Consider the following 26453-nt stretch of genomic DNA (forward strand, 5'->3'; position numbering starts at 1 on the left):
TTATTTCATTAACATAACATTACAGAGAGGAGAGGGGAAAATAAGAGAGGGAACCCGAGTCTCTGGTGAGTGCTGAGTGCAATGAGAGTTGACCTGAACTCCAACACACACGCACACACACCCTCAGTGCACAGCGTTGCTTGCTTACTAGCAGCTAGTGTGCAGAAATCTGTCTGGTTGGTCAAACTCACTTGCTGGTGGTTTTTAAAAATTTAAACACAGAATTCTTACATTATATCTTTAAAAGACCAAAGATAAGTACTCATTATGCATACTGGCCTATTTCAGAATGATATACAGTATATTATATTAATGGAATTTAATTATTGATCACTGAGCATCACTAATGTTGCAGCTGGCTGAGCACATTTTAACTACCTCACGTATTGCAGGAAAGCTTTGTCCAGAATAATACATCATAATTTATTAGTTGGTTATATTTTTTATTAATAATTTGAATTTGTAAAGACTCTAACTAAAGCTGTCAGATAAATGTAGTGGAGTAAAAAGGACAGTAGTTCCCCAAAGTAACATCAAATGGAAAGACTCAAGTAAAGTACAAGTATTCGCAAATGTACTTTGTTCCACTACACCAATGACTAGAAGAGAACACACTAGACTTATGAGCTGTAAGAGTTTACTGAATAATACAGTTGTTTAGTTCACAGTAACAATCCACTTGGAACAAACCATCATGGTGTGTTTGCAAAATAAAGTACAGGCAGTAGTGTTTTCCCTTCTTTCTTTTTCAAAATAAAAGCCCTCTTTCAGGGAATATCAAGATTCACAAGCGACATCTGATGTTTACTCTAGTTTTAAAGATTGTGTGATAGATCTGAAGTGGCAAATCACTAAAACAAAGGTTGTAGTGCAGCAAACATCAAAACGCCATATGAACGCAGCCTATTGATTGTCATGTCTGGAATGTGTACGACAGTGTTACTTCTAAGGCAGTGAAAATGTTTACTCCACACATAACTAGTCCACAGTTATTCCTCTAAAAAAGAAAGACAGACACTACAGTAGCTGCACCAGAATATAATCTAAACAGCTCCACAGGCAAGGCGGCCTGCAGAGGCGATATGAGAGATCACAGATCTGATCTCCATTACAATCACTGACCTCTGTTTACTGGAAAGACACCGATCATGACCGGGAAATGGCTTTACAACATGTCTGTGTACAGTTTGTGTGTCCTTGTGTGATTCAAGTGTTTAGATATTGAAATTTTAAACATTTTTAAAAACAAATTTGGCATCTCAAACGTATCCTGACACCTGTGAGCCCAATGTAGTGGCACCAAAATCTTAAGTAAATGTAAACATATCAAATAGGAATATCTCACATCATTGTAACGTCTATTGTCTCTGTTATATTAAAGACTGATCTTTTATATGTATGGAAAGGTAAGTATTACCCTTATGACTTTAGAAATGGCTACATTAAGTAAGTAAGGGCATTTTAAATATGCAAATTACATCAGAACCAAACGTTTAAGTTGACTGGCCATAGCACCAAACAGAAGCACATTGGTTTGTATAAAGGGACCAAAGCAACGGTTAAAATCATATTCATTTTGCTTACTGTACAGGCAGCGTTATACTGTGGCATGTGCACCAGCGCTTCATAAACTCATTGTGGTTTGACCTATAATGTTAATGTCACTGCTACATTTTCAACCATGGTGATCAATTGACTCAATAAAAAACAAAACGTTGATAAAAGCAAAATATCAAAACACCTTACATTCAGGTACTGTAGATTACACTACAACAAGCTTTTTGCATAAAAATGTGCGACCGAGGTCCTGTACAGTATCTCAAAATATAAAAGCTTCTTTTCACATTTCACAACAAGTGGATGCAGGCAGGCCATGCAAGGGATTGCTTGTTATCTACATAAAAAATATCGAGTCAGATCATGCTTTAAAGTCCCTCGGCCCTCTTTATCGTCAAGTATCATAATCTCTCCCCAGCCGGGCTGTTGAAGCCGGTGGCACTTGGAGAATACAAAAATATTCAAAGTGGCAGGATTCCCTCTGCTCTTTACAGGAGGAAATATACTTAAAGGCTGGAGGAGATCGCATCCTATGGCCACTTTACTCTCCCTGACAGTCAAGGCAGTGGATTTCTGATGCTTGCTCGTGTCGGTACAGGATGCTGGGCGCCCCCCCCCCCCTCTTCTTTTGGGCGTCAGTGGACCCCAGTCTGTGTCGAGTCTAGGGATTCAGAATGACACTAGTGCCGTCCTCTTTTTCTCTGCGCTGGAAAGTGGCGTGAGCCTGCTCCAGATCCTCTATCACCGACAACAGCCGAGCTGCAACGCTCTGACCTGACTTCATTAGCTGAACGTTGCACTCTGCACCATCTATGAAAAAGAAAGTGTGCAATGCTGTCAAACCAAAATAGATGATCATGATGATAACATAAGGACACAAACAACAGTAAAAAATACACTTTAGATGCTGCAGCCATACCTGGGAGAATGTCAGAGTTTTCTTTATTGCTGGATGTCTGATCACCGTCGGGCACCTCCAGGTGTTTTTTCCTGCAGTATCAGTCAGAAACATTCATCATAAGATCACCTTCAAGTAGGAATAACGTCACATGCTTCCACTTCTGCCCAACAAATCCACCTGAGGAGCATCACATGTCTAACTAGCCTTTAAGAGAAAAGCAGGTATGATTTGCAGGAGGGTGACACATAAGACATCAGAAGGGGAAGATGTTTCAACATGAATCATAAGGTCATTAATCATATAATCACAAACTATTCTCTAGAAGCTGCTTAGTCTTTGCAAGGAGGTCTTTTCAAGGAGGGACAAACATTTGGTTGTTGACAGGAAGCAGCAGCGGCAGCAGAGCTCCTGTGCTGCAACATAGACCTCTAGTGTCCAGTAATTGAACTGCATCCAAATTGAAGATGTTTACAGACTGTTTTCTGAACTGACCTGAGTTTGTCTCTGCCCTGGAGAAGCTGCTTGTATATGGTCTGCGTCTCTACGTCAGGATCCAGTGGGTCACTCCAGTCACCCAGAGTCACAGCTGAGTGGGTTCTACTGCAGCCTGTAACTGAGAACCAGCCTTTTATTAAACCATGGTGCTCTACACACAGGAAAACACAACATATCCTTCAACTTGACATTAGGGAACACGTCATATAAATGTGGCTGATAAAATGAGTCTGTTGCTCGAGAAAGGCTTTCAGACAGCGACTAAATGTAATTGGTCAGAGAAAATCATATTATGTTTCTCAGAGCTCATTCTCCACTGAAGCAACAGAAACATGGCAGCTACAAATTTGGGGTTTATCCATTAAATATGAATCGCCAGGAGCTCATTCGCTGTTTGAAGCCGGGTACAAGTTAGTGGACCAGGAGGAAAGTAAGAACTGTTGTGGTCTGGATGAAAGACTGCATGCTGATGGACAATGCTGCTTATGCCTGGGTTCATTTCTGATGATCCTTTGGGAGGCATCTTGTGTGTAATTTTACATATATGTAGGTGTGTCTCTGCTACATTTTTCAAACATTACACTAAAAACAGTTTAAACAGTGACATCCTCAGCCCTCATTTGTGCAGCATCAGAAGTGATGAACGCAGGATTACCAGCACGGTCCGCCTGCAGGCAGCAGGTCCACTTGCCACTGCGATGAGCCCCCGGGTGGAAAGAGGGCAGCATGCGCTCATTGCAGATGCTGGCTTTTCTGATCGCAGACAGCCACTGGTTCAACTCATTCACATTCTGTTCAGACAGAAAAACACCAGTTACCACATACTGTAACCAAAAAGTAGTCAGATTAAACCATTGTTATTTCTTTATGCCTGAAGTTAACGTTCCTTCTTAAACTCATGTATCAATGAAATAATATATAAATACAATAATTTTACTTTTTCCAAAAGAAAGCAGAATGAAGTTTATCTAATGTGCCAAATAAATGTTGCACTGGCACACCCATGAGGTACTGGCTCGTGACATCCCTGTCATCAGTTTAACGAGGCTATCTAAGTTCTGAAAAATTCTTACAGAGTAGTTAGTTGTATAGCAAGCTCAAAAGGCTTTTGAATATTCTTTCTGTGAAAGAAGGTTATATAAAAGGTATTAATTTAAGTTCACATGTACATGGGTATTTTGTAAACAGGGTTTTAAAACATAAACGATTTACATTCAGACGAGGGTTTTAGCACCAATTCAGAAATGATCTCCATCCATACTAATACACCTGAACACACATATCACATTGAGATTGAGACATTAAGATTCACGTGCACTAGGCATGTGCATGCCAGTGTAAACAAGAGAAAGATTGTGTTTGGTGGCTTAGTTACAGAAAATACTGTGAATGATTTTTAAATTTTGGTTATTTTTTCCTTACTTGCTTACTTTTACATTTAGTTTCTATTAAATATGTTAAAGGTAGGGCTGGGTAACAAACTGTAAGACTCTTACATCTCTCTCTCTCAAATACTCAATACCTAAGGAGTTATTTCAAGTATGCAGCATGCTTGATGTGCCGAGGTCTAATTGTGTCTGTCTTGAGGCACGCAGGACAAACACTAGGTTATGCCCAGGAGACGGGGCTCACTACGTTTGTGTGTGATGTAATCTTTTGTTAAAACAGATTTCATACATTTCTAAAAATTTTTTTTAACAATACCCAGCACTAGTTACAGGTACCAGCTGTTACCAAGGCAACTGGTAATTTTTCCTGAAAATAGGACAAAAATGATGATGCAGCTAAACGTGACTGCTCTTCCAAGAATCCTCCTGGATAATGCTATTTTTATTCAAACATCATCATCGGCAGTTTTTGTCTTTCTTTTCCGTCATTGTATTTCAATGCCTGTTTGTGTCTCTCTAAATGTGGACAATACAACGTCCATTCCGTCAATGTACAAACTCAAACACTCCACTGTATAGTAACACACACTCCGAGTTCACATTTGCCGATGATGCTACATACAATGATGAGACCAAATCAAGAAGCGAACATGGTTGCCTGCATCATAGTTTCCAAACATCTGTATTTCTGCCCATCCAGATGTTCAGAGACTCTGAATATCTATAAGGTCTGTTTTCAGTGACCTAAAAGTGCTGTTTATGTGAGTATGAAAGGTCAAAACACACAGAAAAAGCTTTGTTTTGAGAAATATCTGTGTACATGTGGACAAGGCCTCAGTGAATCCTTACTTAACTCTAATCTAAAAACTGTCAACAAAGTAATGGATTTAGGAAATAATGATTTTGGTGACTGGCTGGTGTCAGTACCCATGCACCTTGCACTGGATGTACATGGTGTGCAGCTGCCCGTCGTTGTCCTGGGTGATGACCTGCATTACATTCTGCTGCTGAAAGGCATTTTCATCCACCCTCTCCACGGCACACACACACTGAATGGGGATCGAGGAGCGCACCTGCAACAATTCAGCCACAAAACCACAACACCAATTACCACGAGTAAGGCACAGGCTGCTAATGATGGATCGTGCTTTTGCCTGAGGCAGTGTAGACGGAGGTTTAAGTGAAGTAAAAGAGACATTTGATCACAGAGCAAATTAGTGGAGCAGCGTCTAATACTGAAATATTCTGCACACATTAGGAGAGCAGGAACAGGGTAAGACAAGGAGGAAGTGAAGATGAGATCAGCATGGCAGCAAAGGCCACTTTAAAGTGTAAATCAGCCACTTCCAATGGGAGCTCGCCTCACCGAGACTGGAGTGCTCCAACATTGAGGAAAGGGGCCAGGACATTGTCTGCGATCTGATTTGCAATGTTAGCATGAATATCCACAGCCTTCAATTACCCACCGCCTTTATTCCAGTCACACAAAGACGAGACTGGCTCAAAGAGAGGAGCTTTTTACTTGGGTGGAGAGAGCCTGCTCCGCTCTCAGTCTCCCCCCTCTCTCAATCTCTGGCTGGTGAATGAGAGGAGATCATTATCACAGGGTTGGGCACCACATGCTAATAACACTAATGATGTTCTCACAAGGAGACCAACACAAAAATAATGAAGCGAGCTGGGGACAACTAAAATGTTTCCTCTTGTTATGAGCCAAGTTGATAAATGTCCTTCAGAGGTAATACACAGAGGCTGATTCATCAACAGAAGCCATATCAGCTTCTAATAATAATGGATGAGTCACTTTCACATGATTCTTAGTTTTCACATCTATTTTTGTATTTATGAAAAAGATAATAAGTACGCATTTCTCTGGTAGACATTACTTATTAAAAATGAATATCCACACGTCACGATAGAAGACAGATTTAAAGTTCACCCAAAAATAAAAATTCAGTCATTATCTTTTCACCCACATGTGGATAGAAAGTTGGGTGAAGTTTTGAAGTCCACAAAAGATTTCTGGAGAAAAACAGCGTTGCAGCATTCTTCTGAACAACTGAAGTAGTTGGAGACTTGTTTTAAAATGTAAAAAAAACAACCCAAAATCCATAAAATGTCTCCATACAGCTCATAATGTGTATTTCAAGTCTCGCCAGATCCTAAATTGATTTGAAAAGATGGTATTTACACCCTCGATGCGCAGTTGAGCTGGTGCAACCATTTCAAACAGGGTGCGCACTGACGCTTTTACCTTAGCAGCTATAGTGAAGATTTCAGCTTAGAAAGGGTGTAAATAACATCTCTTTATAAATCAGTTTGGGATCTCTGAGCTGCCGCAGACTTGGATTATGCCGGACGAGCGGTATGGAGACATTTTATGTTTTGTTTTTGGGGTTTTTTCGGTTGTTTTTTACATTTTAAAAGAAGTCCCTATCTGCTTCTGTTGTTAAGGAGAATGCCGCAATGCTGTTTAATGATGAAGCTTCAGAAGTTTGTTGTGGACTACAGTGAACTTTTCCTCTGAGGTGAGACACTACACTACACATAAAATGTCTTCTTTCAGACCAGTGGAAAGAAAATCTCCAAAATACACATTTTTCGTTCAAATTTCTGTTCTGAAAGTGTAATGAGTGCATTTTTAACTAGAAAATGCCCCCCTTACAAACACTAACTAGCCACATCTTGACACGGTGGCTGGATTATAAAGCTCTGTCCTATTGGTTCAATTACCAACCTGCCAGTCAGGTGTCTTGGCGTAGGACAGCGTCTCGCTCGTCAACCAGAAGTAGCGTTTCTTGAAGGCAAAGCGGGAGAGCAGTTGGGGTCCCTCTGCCTTGTATTTGTGGAGGTACCCCTCTTTAACAGTGACTGAGGGCATGAAGACAGCCCTCTGTGGCACCTCCGACACTGCAGGAGGAAGTCACAAGAGTTTTAACACTTAGTAATGGCATGTTCATCCACATAAACACAAGGTGGTGCTGTGACAATAAACTGTTGTTTTGTTAAACTACACAAAAAGAAAATGTGTAGAAAAGAATTTTAGTTACATGTACACTTTTACAGTTTAATGTCAAGTGTCACATTTGTTGGGACGTTTGTTGAGTCAATGTAAATATTGTAAATACATTTAATGACTTAGTCTGATTAAAGTAAAATAATACAGACTTGAACATAAACGTATTTGTTTATACAATTTTTACATGTAAAGTTAAGAGGAACTTCTACATTATTCAACTATTACACATAAAGTAATGCATTACAAATGTGTCATTCTGTCTCCTCACCCTCATAGTTATTTAATTTATACATATTAAGTCAACATGACAGATATACAGCGAACTTATGTAATAGAATTAGATTGAAATTTACATGTAATTAAAATACTTAATAGGCAGTAGGCAGATATTTTTTTTTCGTGTACAGTGCAAGTCTTCATGTTCAGCACGTTGTTATTGAAGGCACCTCGGCCTCCTCCATCACCACATGACAGACAGCTTCAAAGAGGCATAACAAGCATCCTCTTCTGTCCAACAAATCCACCCGAAGAGCATTAAATGTCAAAGTGGCCTTTAAGAGAAAAGAGTGGGTGTGATGTGCAGAAGGAGGCAGAAACATGATACATCAGAGGGGGAAGATGTTTCACAACAAACGGCCTCGCTGACACATGACAGTAAGAAAGCAGCCAAGACACGTTGTGCAAGCAGTGTGGCGTGTAGCGGCGTCTGCGGCTTCTCACTCCAGCTCCCTGCCAGCTCGCTGACCGTGTCATCTCTTTTCTACTTTTCCAGTGAGTTATGAATATTTCACCACTGAGCCATAGTGTTGTTTCACTTAATCCTGATGGAGCTGATACGCTAACAGCTGGTCTGTGGCTGATTAACAGCATGACCTCCTCTCCTTTTCATTACAAGTTTAGTGATATGTTCAGTGGTGGAAGTAGTGTGAAAATACTTCACTACAGGTAAATGTCATGCATTCATTCTTCATTCAGTCTTTTTACTATTATACAGTGATGGAATATAACTAAGTACTCTCATGAAGTATTTTACCAGAGTACAATTTTTAAGTATTTGTACTTTACTTGAGTATTTCCATTTTCTGCTGCTTTATACTTCCACTCCACCACAGACATTGTACTTTTTGCTGCTCTTCATTCATTTGATAACTTTAGTCACTAGTTACTTTGCAGATCACATGCTGCACCAGAGCCACAGTGCCACATTTTTAAATTAATTCATTTTATAGGCTATGAGATTACAAAAAACACTGATGAATATCAGATCTGGTGATCGTCCAGGCCGCTAGTCAGTCAACCCATAGTATACAATATATACATTTATATAAATATTCTGCATGTATAATTACTTTTACTTTTAATACTTAAGGACATTTATTGCCAGAAAATTATTTTTGTCACTAAGGTACATTTAATATCAGATACTTTAAGTACTATTCATATGGGTAACTTTCACTTTTACCAAAGTAATATTGTAACATGATATTTTTACTTTTACTAAAGTATGACTTTTGGGTACTTTTTACAACACTGGTTCATATGATTCACTGATTCATAGTACTGCCACATTAATGTACATGTTGCATTTTACTGCTGTCGATGTTTAAAGGGATAGTTTGGGTCTTTTGACGTGGGGTTGTATGAGGTACTTATCCCTAGTCAGTGTATTGCTGCAGTAGATGTCAGCTCTCATACCGTCAGCTCTCCCCCTGTGTGGATAAGCAGCGTGGAGCATATCTGTTTAAGTGTACGCTACATTTTAAACATTTTGGCGCTTTACATTGCCGTCAGAAAGCCCTTTCCTTTGGCACCACATTCCCTCAATTGTGCATTGTCCTTATTCCTACGCACAAGTGCAGCCATGCCTGTCGCGCACTGTATTACACCGCAGATCAGATGTTTGGGTTGGACTTCCAGCGGCTGTCTGCTGCCATGTAAAGCATCAAAAATGTTCAGAACATAGCATACACTTAAACGGCTATATATATTTTTAGGAGGGCCTTCTTTGAGGCGGCTAAAATAAGTCTTGCTGACGGTGCTCTGTACAGCAGTACAATGCTCTGCTTCCCTGTCAATGCTACTTGCTGCTTCTACACACAGGGGAGATCTGACAGTCATCTACTGCAGGTAATACACTGACTGGGGATAAGTACCTCATACAACCCCTCATCAAAAGACCCGAACATCACTTTAAGGTTGAGCTCATTCTAACTCATTTATATATTGTTGGCTAGTTTAATCTACAGCAATGCATCATATTCTATAAAATCATCATATGCATGTAGTGTGGCTGTCCTTGGAGAACCACGTATCTCTAAAAAGTCAGCTTTTCATGACTGGTTTTTATTTTTAGGCGAACAGTTCCTTCAAAAAGTAGGAGAAGTTCTCAATACATGAAGGAACACTTCATCCTTCAGTTTATTATTCAGACATTCAAAATTAACACATTTGGAGAACCCATTCTTTTTCTGAACATGAAGGGTATTAAACATAGTGATCTGAAAAGTAACAAGTAATTAAAGATGTCAAACAAATGCAGAGGAGTAAAAAGTAAAATATTTGTCTCTGGGATGTCATGATGTCGAGGTCTCAAGCAGTATAAGCTGTAAATACTCAAGTCTTGAATTCATACTTGGTATTGTGTCCAGTACTTCAGTCAATGTAGTAAGTTACATTCCACCTCTGGTTGTGTTCACTGTGCTCAGTCTTACCAATGTCGTGATCTATGTCGATCAACTTATCCAGGAAGTCTTTGACGGAGGCCACACTGCGGAGGATGATGGGATGAAGAGGCGCCATCCACTGCTCCTTCCCGTGACCCAGCTGAAGGCCCAGGTTCCCGACACTCTGTAAAGCCTGGCGACCACGAAGACACAAAATCCACTCAACACTCACATCTCCAGCACATCAGACCTGCACTTACTGACAGAACTCAGTGTGAGTGACTGCATATCTCAAAGTCGGAGATCAAAAGGGTCCCTGAGGCCAAGCATGCTGTGAGGCCCTTTGTCCGGCCCACGCCCAGGCAGGAAGTCCCTCCCTACACACCTCTCTGAAGCTGGGCTTTGAACTGAACTGAGTCTGGTCGCAGCCACACAGAGGTAAAAATAGCATGTTCCCTTTCTCTGTAGAGGACCCATGGCAACAGCACTTCAGTACCATGGACAGCAAACGCAAAGCCACACGTGGGAGAGCAGCGAGGTTTCACTTATCTTTTAACACGTGACCAGGAAACCCCTGTTTTTATTCGAGTGTGACCATTTTACATTTAAACGCTCCATTATAACCTGCTAGACACCTTTCTTCTGTTACAAGGAAATGTTTTGTCTGTGGTGTCTTTTGTAATTTGATCCATTAGAAATGTTTGAGCAGAGCATGATGGAAGGAGGCATTGTTTAAACTTTTAAAGTAAACAATGACCCTTTAAAACCACTGCATTCCTGGTGTAGTTGGTGAAGCAAGCCAAGTCATGTTGTGCAGGATCTTGAGTTGTCACAAATTCCTTCCTCTAATTCCAGCCTCCAGGACACTAACACCGTGTTATGTTTCTTCAATTACAGTTCACTGACATAAAACTAAAATTTCATTCAAACACATATTATAATACATCTGCCACTAGAGGTCTCTTAATCAAAACCAAAAAACAAAAGTAGAGTAGCGTGGGAGGAGTTGTTCGTAGTTGTTGTGTGTAATTCATTATTGATGGAAATCTGTCTGACTTTAGACAGAAATCATGTTCACAGATGAGGTAATGTATAAAAGTTTTAAGGGCCATCCACACAGAGAACGATAACTATAACAATAGCTTTAAACATACCGTTTTAAAAGTTGTTGTAACTCAAGTGGATGGCTGAGTGATTCGCTCTTTGACGATCGCCAGGACCACTGATGTTGACCCACACAAGGTATGATTCAAATTTGTTGTTAAAGGACGACAACTCTTGTAACATAGTGTTGGATTTTTCTAACTACTCTCGTCCCTGAAGAATTTTGTTGACACATTTCTCCTTTTTTTTGTTTCTCTGTGCTGTGAAAAATAGGTCATCAATATCCATTTTCCTTATCTGACGAGTGTCGCCACAGCTGGAGTGTGCAGCACACGCTTTGTGCCGCCGTTTATAGATCGCTATTGTCGATCAGTGTGGATGCTCACATCGTTATCGTTAAAGTGATTGTTCTTGGTGTGGGCAGCCCTTTATTCTGTCGCAGTTAGTAACGTTTGCCTCTCTCCTTCCTCACTCTCTGACATATCATCTGATGTTTCGCCATAATTAATAGGGAAAGGCGACCACATTAAACACACCATTACCCTGAGTAAACTTGTCGATTTCTCTTGGTCTGAACACTGTTGGAAACACTTGGGATGTAAGTACATTACTCAACAAAATGCATAACAAAGGTCCAGTCATTTTTAGACATTTTGATGCAGAAATCTTATATCTTTAATTAGATATTGTTAAATAACCAGCATTATGTAATAACCTAGCAAGGAGAAAAAGCAAAAAGTCGACTCAGTGGTACATGTGCTGGTATTGGCCTTCACTGCAAAACTACAAAAGGACTGTACATATAGTATAAACATCATATGTTGTAACCCTGCTTCATATTTATTTGTTTAAATTCCCCACAGTTGGCAGACAGCATGTAGCCTCATACTGAGTGCATCCACTTGTTTACTTCTGCACTGTGATGTCTGGACATGAATAAATTATTCATAGCAATGTCTGTGTGTATGTCTGTGTTGTTTATCGTACCTTGGCGAGTAGCAGCAGAGTTCTGCTCGTACGCGTATCAGCGTGCTGATCCCTCAGCTGGAACAGTTTCGGTGTGAGGATCGCAGGAGCAAAGAACCGCAGGAAAAAGAATCCACTGATGGCCAGATACTTCACATCCTGTACAAATGGAGTCAATTTGACAAGAAAGTTAATGAGCCTGAATGTTTTCTCTCAGGTACACAGCCGTAGCTGAATATATAACATGTAATGTTAATGTAAAACGATTGAATGTCAAATACACATCCCTACAGATACATTATAATGCACTGATGGTGTTTCAAGCTGTTTTTCTTCTGTGCATTTTCCTCCAGACTGACCTCATTCTCTGGTTCAGCAAATTGCTCCTCTACTCTCTTGTGTAGCTGCTTGAAGGCCACTCTCATGACAGGAGGACACTGATCGACGGAGCCCACGATTGATTCAATGATGCTAGTCAAGTAGCTCTGCAGCATCTCCACACTGCTGTCCCGCACCTCTTGCTCTGACACGGCACCCTTGAATGAAATTCGTCTTCGGAGAGAAAGATAAACACTGTAAATGATTGAGTCCCTCAACCCATTTACACCTTGTATTAATATGCTGTCTGGATTCAGACACGTTATCTGGATAGTAAATGATCTCATCTTGCCTTTGTGTTTAACCTCGTATATTTAATGTGTTCTCATTATCCTCACTGAGATCAGATCATTCCTCCTGAGCAAAACCTGCTCCTGAGTAATTTGAGGTAGCAGCAAATCAGCCCCAGACTACATTAAAAAAAAAATCACAGAATTTTGTGAGTTGTTCAGTTAGAGGAAACTATAAACATGATAAAACACTGTTTACAAAAAGTTTTCAATTATTTGTCACCTCCAGTAAATTCAGCAAATGTAACAGGTATGTAAATGTTTTCCTTTATTTGTATAAAACCAAAAGGCAAGTTTTAATAAAATAAAGTTGAAATCCAAGGAAACAAAATACAGACAATAAAAAGGCAGGCACCACAACGGCAGGCAACAAAAGCAGTCTGATTAAGAATCCAAAACCAGAAAGCCTGCATAACGTATTTTCTGGGTGTTTCATGGCACACAGTACACATACACTCAGTAATCAGAGGTGTGTTTCTTTTAGCTTTCTCATTTGCTGTCACTCTTAATTTAAACAACAATTTGTGTTCTACGTGCAAATATCTGTATCAGTGTTATGTTATGTCTGTTATGTGTGTTATGTACAGACTGCATTTACACCTATATGCATGCACAATGCGAGCCAATTAACACCAGATGTGGTCAGTCAGATCTGATGAAGACGCATTTACACCTTGCCTTAAAATGCAATTTTCCTTATGTCTGGATAACTCGCATTTCAGCGATCATCCCTGTGTCAGCACCTATTGAGTACACATAGTCTTTCAAATAAGACGAAGGACCAGAATCTATGTATATATATTTGACTGAATCATGTAAAAAACACACTCAGTTAAGCTCGCTAATTAAATTTACAATGTCTCTTACAATATAACTGATAACCTCTGTGTTCCTGATTATGTCATTACATGCGAGAGCATGCTATTTCAACGACTGGACAGAAAAACAGAGATACTGACGGCAGAATTATCTGGCGACATATTTACACAGGGAGTGGAGACAACAAATAAGGTGACGGCAGGCAGATGTACTGCAGACGTAGAGCATGTCAGATCCTGGATGATCTCCCTCCATGTCAGAGATAGACATCTCAGGGGGCTCATAGCAGTTGCCAAGCAACAGCCTTCCCCCTTTTTGCAGCCTTTTTTTTTTCTTTTTCTCACATTGATGTCTTCCTCTCAAGGGTGAAGCGTTAAGGAAGTCGTTTTTCTCCTGTGGCAGCTTTTACTATTCGACCATTTTACCACACAGATTGTGAACTACACACAAAAACCTACCACCAGAAATCCACTCATATCATTTGTGGCTTAAGACAAGTGCCTGTGAAGCAGATCTGTTACTATTATTAGGTCAGAATACAATAATGGCATTATGTTTTACCTTGTGCGGTTCAGGTCGATCTTACATGGGTCCAGCTCGATGTACTTCTTCTCATCAAAGATGCGGTTGATGATGGGCTTCAGCACCTCATGCAAATACAGCATGCCAACAGCCTGACAGCAAAACAGTACCATATGTTGAAGACATCTCATGTGCATCTGTGCTAACGAGAATTTCATTCTAAATGTGTAAATCTGCATCATAGAAAGTGTAAACAAGACACAGAATGATACAGCAGGGGAGCAGAAGACATGAAACTAACTCAACATATATGTAACAGAGACGAGGAAGGAGGACAATGACTGAAAGGTTAGAGATAATAACTCACAGCAGAGACAGAAAAATCAATTACTTAGAATGTCTGATAAAATAAAAGAGACGCGTCAACACACCTTCATGAACTGTTCCATGGCCTTGGAGGAAAGAGAGTTGGAGCGAAATAAAGTGTTTGGATCAGCTAGGAGAGCAAAACAGAGGAGAGATTGGTAAGATTTATAGAAATACATTAATCAATAACATTTAAAGATGAAATTTGTCAAATATGGAAGAGAATTCAAGGTAGTACCAAAAATACGGGAAGCAGCATATCACCAAAGTAACCGACAACTGCTGCTCATTGCTAGCTATCCTTGGCTGTAGCTAGCTACCGTTCCTCTATTACACTAAAAGCTAAAAGAGCTTGTGAAACGTAGCAATCCCGCACTGACATACTGCAGCTATTATCTCCCAGTTGAAACCTCGGGGGCTGTCAGACTATCGCCTCTTGTGGTACAAAGTGTTACCAGGAGACTGGACAGGTCGGGGCTACCTGGTTTGCATGCTAACTTCAGTAGAAATCACTGCAACACAGTACACATGTCTTTGATGTAACGACAGCACTGATGTATCTTCACACTCTGTTGATAATGTTAGTTTGTTTTTGAATGTTTAAAACTAAAATTCCAGCCATATCTTACAAATTGTCCGTTGAACATAAAACACAATAACTATACAGTTTATTAAACTGTAACAGGGATGCAGAAGCTTAGAATTTAGAGAAATATCGAAATATGAAAATATGAGCTAAATTTAAAGAGCAACTTATGTGTCTGTTGTCTCTTTTCATGCAACACCTATCACATGTCTGTCTGCTCTTCAGGAGTTTTCTCCCAATCTTTTTTAATTTTTCTTCATCTGAATCAAGGAAACAAAGATGGAGGATTTCTCATTATAAAGCCCCTTCCGATAAACTTGTGATTTTTGGCATAAACTTTACTTGCGTCACTTTACTAAGTGATCTCAGTCGGCTCTCTCCACGTAGTTTAAATAATGAGATATAAAGAACACTGACTTCATTTCCTGTCATCTCTCTACTGTTGTCTGTCTGAAAACGGCATTTAATGCCCCAAATAGTCCTAAAAAGACACAGAGTTTAATGCTTATCTTTGGGCAGTAACAGAAAAAGGTCCCACCACCCTATTAATAGTTTCCAATGAATGTAATGAAGCTACATTTAAGCTTTCATAGAGAGCCTCATCAAGCACATAATGACACATGGCTTCATTAAATTAATTGAAAGCTCTTAATGCAGTGTGCGGATCCTTCGGCTGTTTCCACCCTCAGTACAGGCTCTTGGTCTGGTAGATGTGCATGCTTTCTATTCTGTTTGATCTTCGTTTATCAGCCAAGAATTGATTGAAATTTTCGCAACCCAAGGCTCAGTTTCACAAGTACTGCTGCTACGGGTCTGAAAACAATTTGATGATGTTGTGAAGTAGCGTGGGATCATGGGAGTTGCTCTATCTTCCTGAAGTGACTCAGGCAGAAATGTTTACGGACAAGGTAATGTATTGAAGTTTTATTCACGTTATTGTTTGTCTTGTTCACCACCTTATTTCCTCTCTCTGCGACATATCATATAATGTTTCCCCGGAAGTTATAGCAGGGGAACAAATGAAACACGCTGTTAATTTTAGTAAAATCAGATTTCTCCGGGTTTGAAAATTGTTGTAAACACGTGGGATAATGTAAGTACACAACTCAATAAAATATATAACACAGATTTAGTCATTTTTAAGCATTTAAAGGCAGAAATGTTAGATATAATATGTTTGTATCCTTCCAGGTGGCAGTACTAAAATATCCATGCTGACAGGCCTTGGTTGCCAGGTAAAATTTTTTGGATTCAAAGATGCTGACATATGGGGGAAGGCTGGGTTTTTCAATGCAGCCCAGTGGGTGTACAGTACATTTCCCTTTTCTTTACCCCCGAGCCTAACTTTAATGTCTGGCTGCTCACAGCATCTATTCCTGATCAAGCAGTTAGCGTTTGGATCATGTGGAGTTGCTATGGAGACTTGGGCACTATGCTTATTATCTCAAACTACACTAACAGAACCCAAAGACCACCAGAGCCAAACTCTGTGTGTGAATTAGCAATGGGGACGTGGTGCGGAGGCAAAAACATGACTAACACAGACCACAAGAGAAGCCATGAAAAGACTGTTGGGTGAGTAAATAATTGGCATTGAGCTAGTAAATATAGTGCTGGTAGACTTAAGCTGCCCACACACAGACCGTGAACGTGGTGTTCAGAGACCTTCATGTCAATTCACAGTTAAACAGAAGCAGCCCTCAGAAGGTCTCTGGAGAACAGAGCAATAACAAACACGCATGTCCCAAACTCTGACTAATAAGAACATGACTAATAGAGATAAACTTAGGTCTTATGCACACTGAGTATTGTGTAATCACAGTTGTTACATGTTTTAAGCTAATGTATGTAGGCGTTAAATTAAAATAATGCCTCTCTATGTGACAAGAGCACATGAGTCAGCTCTCTGAAGCACAAGCTAGAGTACACAGTATTCAGACTCTTTGTATATCCAACATTACACTTCTCCAAATCTGTGGTTTGGTTCAGACCACAATTTATTGTTGTTTTTGTTTTTTAAGATACAAATTACTGGTATGAGAAAATGTCTGTAATTAAAATACAAGTAATTGTATGTAAAGACTTTCTATGCAAACTGATATTATTACATTTTAGCCGTTTAGTAGCCTCAGTATAGGTTAGTTGTTGTTGAATAGCGACGGGGGGAGCACCACATTTAAAATCAAGTCTTTATTTTGTGATATTGAGTTGATCATTCAAGTAACTTGGTGTTTACTTTATCTGTTCTTTTAACTCCTAATGCAGCCTATTCTAATTTTGCACTGAACATAGATCATGTCAGTGGTTAACAGTTTAACCACTGACATTTAAGGGAAACAGGATTTTTCATATATTACTAATGACTGAACGATCATCTATTGTCAAGGCAGCCAACTATCAATTAAAGGAATTAAAATCTGCATCCCCACCATGAAGATAGATTAACATTACAAATTGACTTCACATAAATTTACTAAGTGAACAAAAATAAATAAATAAACACATCTTAAGACCACTCTACATATTAACACGTATGTAATTTATTAACAGCCCCTGACGGCACCATGTACTGTGCAGTCACTCAACAAACAAGCAGAAAGCTGATTACAGCAGGCTGAAACCAGTCACAACACAGTCCAACAGTCCAAAAAACTTCATATTGAGATGGAAAAGGGGGGAAATGTATTTTTTTGTAGGCTTTGTCCTTCTGGGGTCAGGACTAACAGTAAACATTAAGGTGAATCAGGTTAAAAGAGATTAAGATACAGCAGTTTCAGAGGGTGGACGTTTGTATTGTGGATGTGATGTGTATTTGGCTGGCACTTCTAATATTGTTCCTTTAGTCTTACTGGTGTGGTTGACCTCCCGGGTGTTAAGGTAATCCAGGAATGGCACCACCAGGCCCTGGCCAAGGTAGATCTTCACCAGGGTCATGGCTACATCCTGCCGGCTCTCGACCGTGGTCACCTCCTCCAGCATGGTCAGCGCACTGCTGTCTTCCACCTGGTGAGAAGCGGACTGAGGTCAAACCAAAACATGCTGCTGACACGGACAAAGCGTTTTTCTGTCATATGGATCCCACACAAATTGAGTGAACCGGGCTGAGTCGAAAAAAGTGTGGATTAAGAAAAGGGAAAGGTTCAGTATTAGTACTGAAGACAAATTGTGATGCTGACCTCTGTAGGGGAGATGACAGACTCCACCAGAAGGTGAATGAGGGGCTGATAGTACACAGATGGCAAGATCCGATCCTCCACCAAACGCACCTTCAGACGCAGAGCCCCCAGCTTGCCACTGGCAACAGAGCAAAACACCCCAGAGTGAGTAAGAGAGATTTTCTGCACACACTGATCTTATTATGAGGTAAGTCTCCATTTAAAATATGCTGGCAGGGAAGGAGAAAGGCGAATCTGAAAGCAGCCAGAATGCTTATGTGGGAAAGGTGCATTTTTTTAACAAACATAAGCCCCTGGATTACTTTGTTTTTCTCTTAGTTAGACACTTGATTATCTTTGGATTTGTTTAAAATTAGGGCACGATTTTTAAAATTCCCAATTTGATTTGACTTTCAATTTTAAGGTCACGATTCGATTCGATTCTTTTGATTTAAACTTTTTTTACAGCACAGACAGCTATGCATCAGGATTTGTTTAAGTGAATACAATGAACTTTCAGTTTTGGTTTATTCTTGCCGCCCTTTTTCTACAAAAGCAGTACATCACCAGCGCCTGCTGTCATGAAGATCTTTGCTAGCGCATGACGGAGGCATGTGCATTTGAAGAGGTAATGTATTTATATGTGTTTTTATATGTGATTGGACCCGAGCACAGGCATTAATAATAACTATATAAAAATATCAGTCTCGTTTGCTGTTACAGGTCATTTAAAATCATCAGAGGAATCACATGACTGTTTCATAAACACTGAAAAGTTAAAATCAACAGATGGTTTTATCCTGATAACTGTGATTTACATTTTTTAATTCCTCTTTAGTTTAGGTAAGTTCAAATACTAATCACCAAAAATAAAGATCCCTGAGTACAACCAAAAATAACATCCTTCTGGGATTCAACAATAAACAACAAAAGATAGAAACTCAGTTTGTTACAAAGTTTGTTTTCTGAAACCTGTCACAAGTAAACCCTCTTCCCAAAGGATTTCTGAAAAAGAAAATAAACCCAACAGCTTTCTCTGGTGGCAGTCAATTGATCGTCTTTGTGTACACATGATACGTGCCCGGAAGCGCAGCTAAAGGCAACTGGTATGATATTTTTTGTTCTTCGGGTGTGCACAAATATGCGGAGGAGGAGAGAAAAAAAATATTGGGAGAATTGTTGATCCCGATTTTGATTTCAAAATTGAGAGATCATTTCAATCAATTTTTGGTTCAGAATCAGAATCTTGACACTCTTATTTAGTCCTCACGTTAAAAAAAAAACTGTGAAAAAGGTCTGTTCACACTGCTTTCAAAAGCCAAAACACTTTCATTACTTTGGTAAAAGTAGGTCTCTAACCAGCTTCTACTCCCCTAAATAACTGAGTCACTTCCTAATAAACCTCTGAGATTCACTTTACTTTGACGCCATCCTTTAGCGCTTCACTCAGCTCCCTTTGTTCTAAAATTATCGCAAGGAACAGATGCTGTCAGAGACCTGGCTCTACACCTGTGAATGTTCATTGAAAAGCCTGAAAGACGGCATGGAGAGGAACAGACACTTTCCTTGAGTGCATTCTAAAACACTGTGTGAATACTGTTGATCAGTATGAGTCTTAAAGCAAAGTTCTTGACTCAGTTATACAAACACACAAACTCACTACATTGAACAAACAAGCACACCCATAATCCTCACCCAGCGTCAACCTCATTGTTTCCCAAGGGCAGCAAACGAAACCAGCCCTCTAACAGAGGTGTCTTGTGCAAACAAGCAAAAGGGATTTCCACCTGAGGAAATAAAGAACAAACATGGATACAGTACCAGGAGGGAAAAATAACTCATTAAAGAATTTACAATGGGGAAAATGTACTGTACTGTCACGATCAGAACATGAAATCTATGAAATATGGATTATCGTACTAATTATGGCATCCTCACCTTTCCCAGAAAGTCATTCTTGCCCACCATGTCCCAGTCCCAGACCTCCACAGTCACACTACCCTCCTCGCTCAGCTCCACTGGGTCCAGCTCCAGCTCCAGGGTCTCTCCCCAGTGAGGGAAACGGGTCTTCTTGATAATCTAAAACCCAGCAGGTAGGGCTGTTAGGAAGCCCTAAAACAAGATCTCTCTTCACTAAACTTCACAACACTAACATGAAATAAAATGACAGACAATGAGACATCATACAACCATCAATTACAATGGAAGAATGTGTACTTAAAGGAACAGTTCACCTAAAAATGACAATAACGTCTTTTCTAATCAATTTAGGATCTTGGGGCATCTGGGGACCTGGATTACGCTGGACGAGCTGTCTGAAGTCATTTTATGTTTTTTGTTTTCAGTTGTTTTTCTACTTTATAAAGTCCCCATCACCTTCAGTTGTTGCTGTGAAGCTCCAGAGATGTTTTGTGGATTACTAAACTTCACCTGACTATTTCAATTGCATACGTCTGAGTAGATAATAATTTAATTTTCATTTTTGGGTGAACTGTTCCTTTAAGGTTCAGCTGAAACCGACTCATACTGTCCATTTACACACATACTGTAGAGCTCACCGAGGTCTCTGCACTGTGGTTGTTGAAAATAACTCTTGCAAATGGATCAGAGGTTCCAGAAATGTCTCTTGGAGCCAAGTCTCTGCGGGTATCACCGGATCAAAAGGACATCAGAAGTGATCAATACACTAAAAACCTCAACAAGCTCCTGGTACCTGTTCTGCAAATTCAATTAGTTAGTGTGGGGCAGCAGCAAAAAAACAAGACTTTCTACTTGACCTCATCCTTTCAAACTTAATTCACATTCATCAGATGCACGTCTGAATCACACAGTGTCAGACCCTGATTGACATGCTCATTAGTGCCCTGCCTGAGAGGGAGAAACTGTAGCCCGGGACGCACAGATGGGGCAGTGAGTGGTGCGATAGTGGCAGGATGACTCAGAAGGGGGGTGTGGACGCCTGCAGGGTGATGCCGATAAGATGTCAGCACAGAAGCAGTGATGGCACTGCAAGGATTCAGCTACAGAAACTTAACTTCTGACTGATGACCAATTAATCACTTTAACTACATTTAAGATAAATGATAGTCTCAGCCTTTGAAACTATATTTGCACATGCTGTCTACTGACCCCCCTGGTCATGAGCTATCTGTAAATGTGCTCATTTTCTTGCAGCTGAAGGATTTCAATCTCACAGTTATGTTACCTGGCTTCAATGACTTTACACCGCAGGCTGATCTTCTCTGCATCTTTCAGCAGCTCCAGACTCAGGTGGATCTCTCCCTGGACTTCGTCATCAGGGTCGATTCTCGTCAGGTTCACCCAGCTGTCTAACCCTGACCACAGCACACAGAGATATCACTAATTAAAACACTCATGTCTGCGTTAAATATTATAAACGATAATAAATGGTAGGGATGCAAATTATATTGTTTTTAGTAAACTTACAAATTAATTCATTAACTGATCATTTTAGTGACTGTCAATGTAAAATTATTCTTAACCAACAAAAAGAGAGCTGAGCAAGTAAAATTAGGGAATCACGTAATCAATTAGTTGATCGACAGAAAAATAATCTGCAACTTTTCTCATAATCACTTAAAGTTCCAGCTCCTCTGTTGAGAGCATTTGCATCATTTTTGTCTTATTCAACAATAAACTGAGAATTTTAAGGATTTGCAGTTTTGTTGGGGAAAACAGGCAACTTGATGACATCACTGTGGGTTTTAGGAAATTGCAGTGGCCATTTTATATGTCTAATTAATCAAATTAATGATCATCTTTACATGTTTGGGTAATTACATATTTTAAAATAGCAAATTTTGAGCAAATATCCTTGCGAATACAAGACAAGGTGAAGGCATGCACAGTCAAAGAAAAGCCTGCAGTACAGTCCTTGGTAGTCTGAACAACATGTAAATTACATTTCAGTCATGTTGAATTCAAAGTGTTCTTTTTCATCACTTGAGAAATAGCAGACACAAGCTTGGGTACGATGTCAAGGCCAGACTGTGAGAAGACTCCTGTGAGGGAGTAACTGACTCAGTACCGCCATTTGTAGCAATTAATCACAGGAGTGAAGGCCACGCCAGGTGGCTCTCAGGAGAGAAGCATCAGTATGCAGCAAACATACTCTGGTAAACACTTTGGGCAATCCAATAAAATTGCAACATCATCACGACATACCGTGATTTTAAAAGCTGTGTGTCTGGCCAAGACAGTTCAGAAAGTGCTATAGTTCATGCTGAGGTAAACACTGTGAGCACTTTCTTGAATGTTAAAGGCTTTGTTAGAGAGCCAGACAATAAATGGTTTGGAGCCATTTAAAATGCTTTGGTTGCTCTGCTCATTTAACAGCGCTGTGGGCCTCCACACAATAGGACGGTTTATGAAAAAACCCCAAAAACCCTTTATGCAGACGAGCTCCAGCAGAGTCATCAGCGTGAGTGCTGATTTCATTACATTAAATGTGAGCCAATGAAATTGTGGGAGCCATTTTTTTTGTTTTGTTAAAGAACTACAAGACATCAATATTTGAGTTAAAAATGTGGTGAAGTGTGGTATACCTTCAGATTGATTTTCAACTTTTGTGTCGTGGCTTTCAGTAATGTTGCTAAGCCTCATGGACACCTATAGGGGTGGACTTTGAGCTCACTTCCATAATATCCACAATACACAGTCCTAATGCTGCGTTCACGTGCTCCTCCGCTGGTCCCATTTCCCAAGGTGGGAAGTTGTTCTTCGGACTTCAGTGTGTTCATGTGTGTCATGTTGGAATGTGGGAGCGACGTGGACGCCAAAAAAACAACGCAAAAGTTGATTCACATTTTTTTCACTCAGAGCGTTTAAACAACATGTTAACAGCTGTTTTCAGTATTTGAGTGACAAGGAAGAGCAAAGGAAATGATACAGTGACTATACAATACATGAGTTTGGTATAAGTCTCTCACCATCAACCCAATGTTTACTTTCCACCATGTTTCAGACATTCCGAGTTGTTGTTCCAACTTGAGAGGGAATTTTCCCACTCGGAAATAAATTTTTCCGATAATTCAGACAGCACATGAACGCACAGTAAATAACACTCACTTGTTGAGTTGGCTTGATTGATGATTTAGATTTGGGTTGCGGCAGGGGGAGTAAGTGAAAAAAAACAACTCAATGTGATGAATGCATCAAAAAACTTCAGTATATGCATCCAGAATATTCAAAATAACTTGTTTCATTAACAAAAGAAAGGTTTGCTTGCCAGCGTTTAATGAAGAATTTCTTCTGGGCATCCTCGTATAACACAAATACGTATGTCTGTTTATAATAAAGGAGGATGTACTGTGATTGTGACATTTAAACTCAAACTGCGACACCTTGTAGTTTTTTTTAAAAACAAAACAACAAAAAATGGCTCCTGGACAAATTAAATGTGTGAGAGAACTCTAAGAGACATTCCCACAGTTTTAAAAACGGCTTCTCTCCTCAATCACTCAGACCTTTGACTTGCTCAGAGGAAGCCATGTATGTTTAACCTCTGAGCTTTGGTCATACACCCACCATCTGACAGACTGATGCAGATCGGTTCAGTCATACCTTTAGCTTGAGATCCAATGGCATCTTTACTCAGAGTTATCTTCCCAATAACATCATCGTGGCTGTGGAACAGATAAAAAGAAGAGATTATGAGACAGAGGCGTTTGAAAATCCGATCAAAGTTGTTTGATCTTGCTGGAGTTAAATGAGGTGAATCTGAAGACAGGCTGATTAGAGAACTGGTGGTCACGAGAAGAGGAGGAAAAAACAACCTTTAATCACTCAGTCTGGGCGACCATCTGCCTCATGATGTTTGTTTATTCAAAGCTTGGTGTTTTTCTTCCCAAAACATTTGAAGTGAACACGAGGTTTTGACCCAAATATATCAAATCATAAGCCAAGTTAAGAAAACACCCCTGGCTTAGAGGACTTTAAAACAACTGCCAAGCTCCATCAGTCAAAACTTGTGATTGAATAAGATGGAATGATTTTGAGGAAACTTTGGATGACAGTTTACCCAATCGTGTCCTCGTCCATGACATGAAAGGAGAGTGAGTGGAACCCCATGGGGAGGTGCAGCGTGTACTCTTCACCCCAGAAAGGATTCAGGTTCTTCCATACTGTGGCGGTCCTGAAAAGAGAGGTTTAACCAGACCTCACATGAATGTATGCAACAATAGAGTCCAGTAGAGTAATAATGGCATGATTGTACTTGTGAAAGCAGGATAATCCCTCACTTCCCCACTTTGTAGTGTGCCTGAGGAAAAGGTTGGCCAAAGTATTGATACTTTAGTGCTTTTTCAATACCATGCATTTCAAACAATATGACATCTGCTTTCGACAGTAATCGAAAGTATCAAAGCTATAAAAAAAACTAATCAACAATGAGATTTTGTACCAAAAGCTGCAACATCTTTCTGTACCAGCAATGCACCACAACAGATCATATGCTTTTCAAGTAATATGTAAAAAATACAAAATCAAATTGTTTTTTTCTTACGTTTATCTAAAATTTGCTTTTTTGTGAATTCCACTTGCTTAGCCCTTGAAAATGTTAAACTAAAACATCCTGACAAATCCCCCTTTAGTAGGTCTGCTTACAACTTTGTGACATATGCTGCTTCACAAACAGGCAGTGCATCATTTTATGGCATGACATGGTACAAAGGTAAGCAATCACTGCTCTACATTGAGTTCAAATGTCCTGCTTAAAAAACTATTGCAGACTCTACATAGGAAAGAACATCAATACATTTTTATGCTGCCTGAATGTGTCTATAAAAAAATAGTACTGAAAACATTCAAGTCCTGAATACAGGCAATGACTGCCTGGTCAGATTTGTGGTTTTGTTTATCTATTCCTTGATCAGTGGTTCCTGATTTGGAACATTTTGTCAATTTTAGTCATTTATGTTTTAAAATTAAACAAGAGGTGTTTCATAAAAAGACATGATTGTACTCCTTAATATAACCTACAATCGGAACAATTTCTGAACCCTGTATTATTGCGATAAAACCTCCTATTTCTAAGAGTGTCCTGTAATCGTTATCTCCCAACACGATCTAACAGCCACATCATCCATGAACATCACACTCAAGGAGTCAGTTGGCCACTAACACCACAAGTACAAGATAATTAGTGTGAGTGTCTGCAGTGAATCATGGTGCCGTTTTCCCTCATGATGCCAGATGGAACAATAGCCACTGAATTTAACCCCAACAGCAAACATGTTTTTTCTGGAGAGTAATCTGGCTGGCTGTCAAACAACACAACCTGGAAATAAACTGTACTGTAGCTGCTGTGTTTGAATAATTTGGAGGATGAACTCATCTGTACTTTTGCACTCAGGCACCTCTGAACTTGTGTACTCTGCTCCCAGCATTCTCCTTGCTTACACCAGGATCTCCCTGCAATAATTGATGCAGCCTCTCCATGGTTACCTGCGGGTGTTTTAAAGGCCAGACCGGTATCAGGTTCTCTGCATTGGAGGGGCCACGCCGTGGGCACCAGCACTCTGATCATACACACTCCAGCCTGGTTTACATGTGCAGAGCAGCGGGAGCACAGCCACACACACTAAACTAACGCAAATATCTCACCTGGGATGAAGATATTCAAAAACAGACAATGGACATCTTCTAGCTGCAGCTTGATATAAAAAAAAATGCTTTCCATGCACATATCTTCATTAAGAATCAGACAGAACTCACCTGGCCACAACTTCATTGTCGACTTTTACAATGCAGTATGGGTCACTGGTCCCGGAGCTTAAGATGACGAGAAAATATAAAGAATGAGACATTTAAGCATAGTCAATCAATTTACCTGCTCATGTGTTACACTGCTCATTTTACGTCTCCACATACGCTGAGGTCAATTTGAGCATGTACACCTGACTCTCACCTATAATTCCTTCAACTATTCCACAGGAATGCAGCCTGACCAGGAAAATGGAGGCTTAACTTTTTCTTTCATCTGACTAACCTGATGCATTTAAACAATGTTGAGTCTGTCTATTCTGACACTTGAGCACAGAAGCACATGCCATTCACAGATTACTTACACGTCTTTGGCGGGGAGGTTCCTGCCCTCGACAATTCTGAAATACAGAGATGTGTTTCTGGCCATTTTGAGTCGAGTGAGCTATTAATCCAGTTCCTCCTATGTTCCCATACGCGCTCTTATAAACAGTGGTCTCCCCTCTGAGTTTTCTTCATTTC

General features: G+C 39.9%; 1 protein-coding gene across 1 annotated transcript; it reads right to left on the bottom strand.

The window, feature by feature from the left end:
- Positions 1-624: 624 nt before the first annotated feature.
- rasal1a (RAS protein activator like 1a (GAP1 like)) lies at positions 625-26452 on the bottom strand. Its single transcript, XM_073466706.1, has 21 exons — positions 26297-26452; positions 25944-26000; positions 24250-24363; positions 23793-23854; positions 21415-21544; positions 20768-20849; positions 20148-20288; positions 19905-19996; positions 18231-18348; positions 17904-18057; positions 14534-14598; positions 14142-14254; positions 12453-12645; positions 12115-12252; positions 10072-10216; positions 7079-7251; positions 5277-5414; positions 3609-3744; positions 2951-3071; positions 2477-2547; positions 625-2367 (listed from the first exon to the last, which is right to left on the bottom strand). The coding sequence occupies exons 1-21, from the start codon at positions 26359-26361 to the stop codon at positions 2219-2221; spliced, it is 2457 nt and encodes an 818-aa protein (XP_073322807.1). The 5' UTR covers positions 26362-26452; the 3' UTR covers positions 625-2218.
- Position 26453: the final 1 nt, after the last annotated feature.

The sequence above is a fragment of the Pagrus major genome, chromosome 5 (genome assembly GCF_040436345.1).
Source record: "Pagrus major chromosome 5, Pma_NU_1.0".
Lineage (NCBI taxonomy): Eukaryota > Metazoa > Chordata > Actinopteri > Spariformes > Sparidae > Pagrus > Pagrus major.

What these genes read in the sequence shown, in the direction of transcription:
- rasal1a (XM_073466706.1), bottom strand. Translation starts at nt 26,361, where the DNA reads ATGGCCAGAAACACATCTCTGTATTTCAGAATTGTCGAGGGCAGGAAC. An exon ending in CCGGGAGGTCAACCACACCA is followed by an intron (nt 14,599 to 17,903) that starts GTAAGACTAAAG and finishes TTGCTCTCCTAG; the next exon opens with CTGATCCAAACACTTTATTT. An exon ending in CCATGGAACAGTTCATGAAG is followed by an intron (nt 14,255 to 14,533) that starts GTGTGTTGACGC and finishes TTTTGCTGTCAG; the next exon opens with GCTGTTGGCATGCTGTATTT.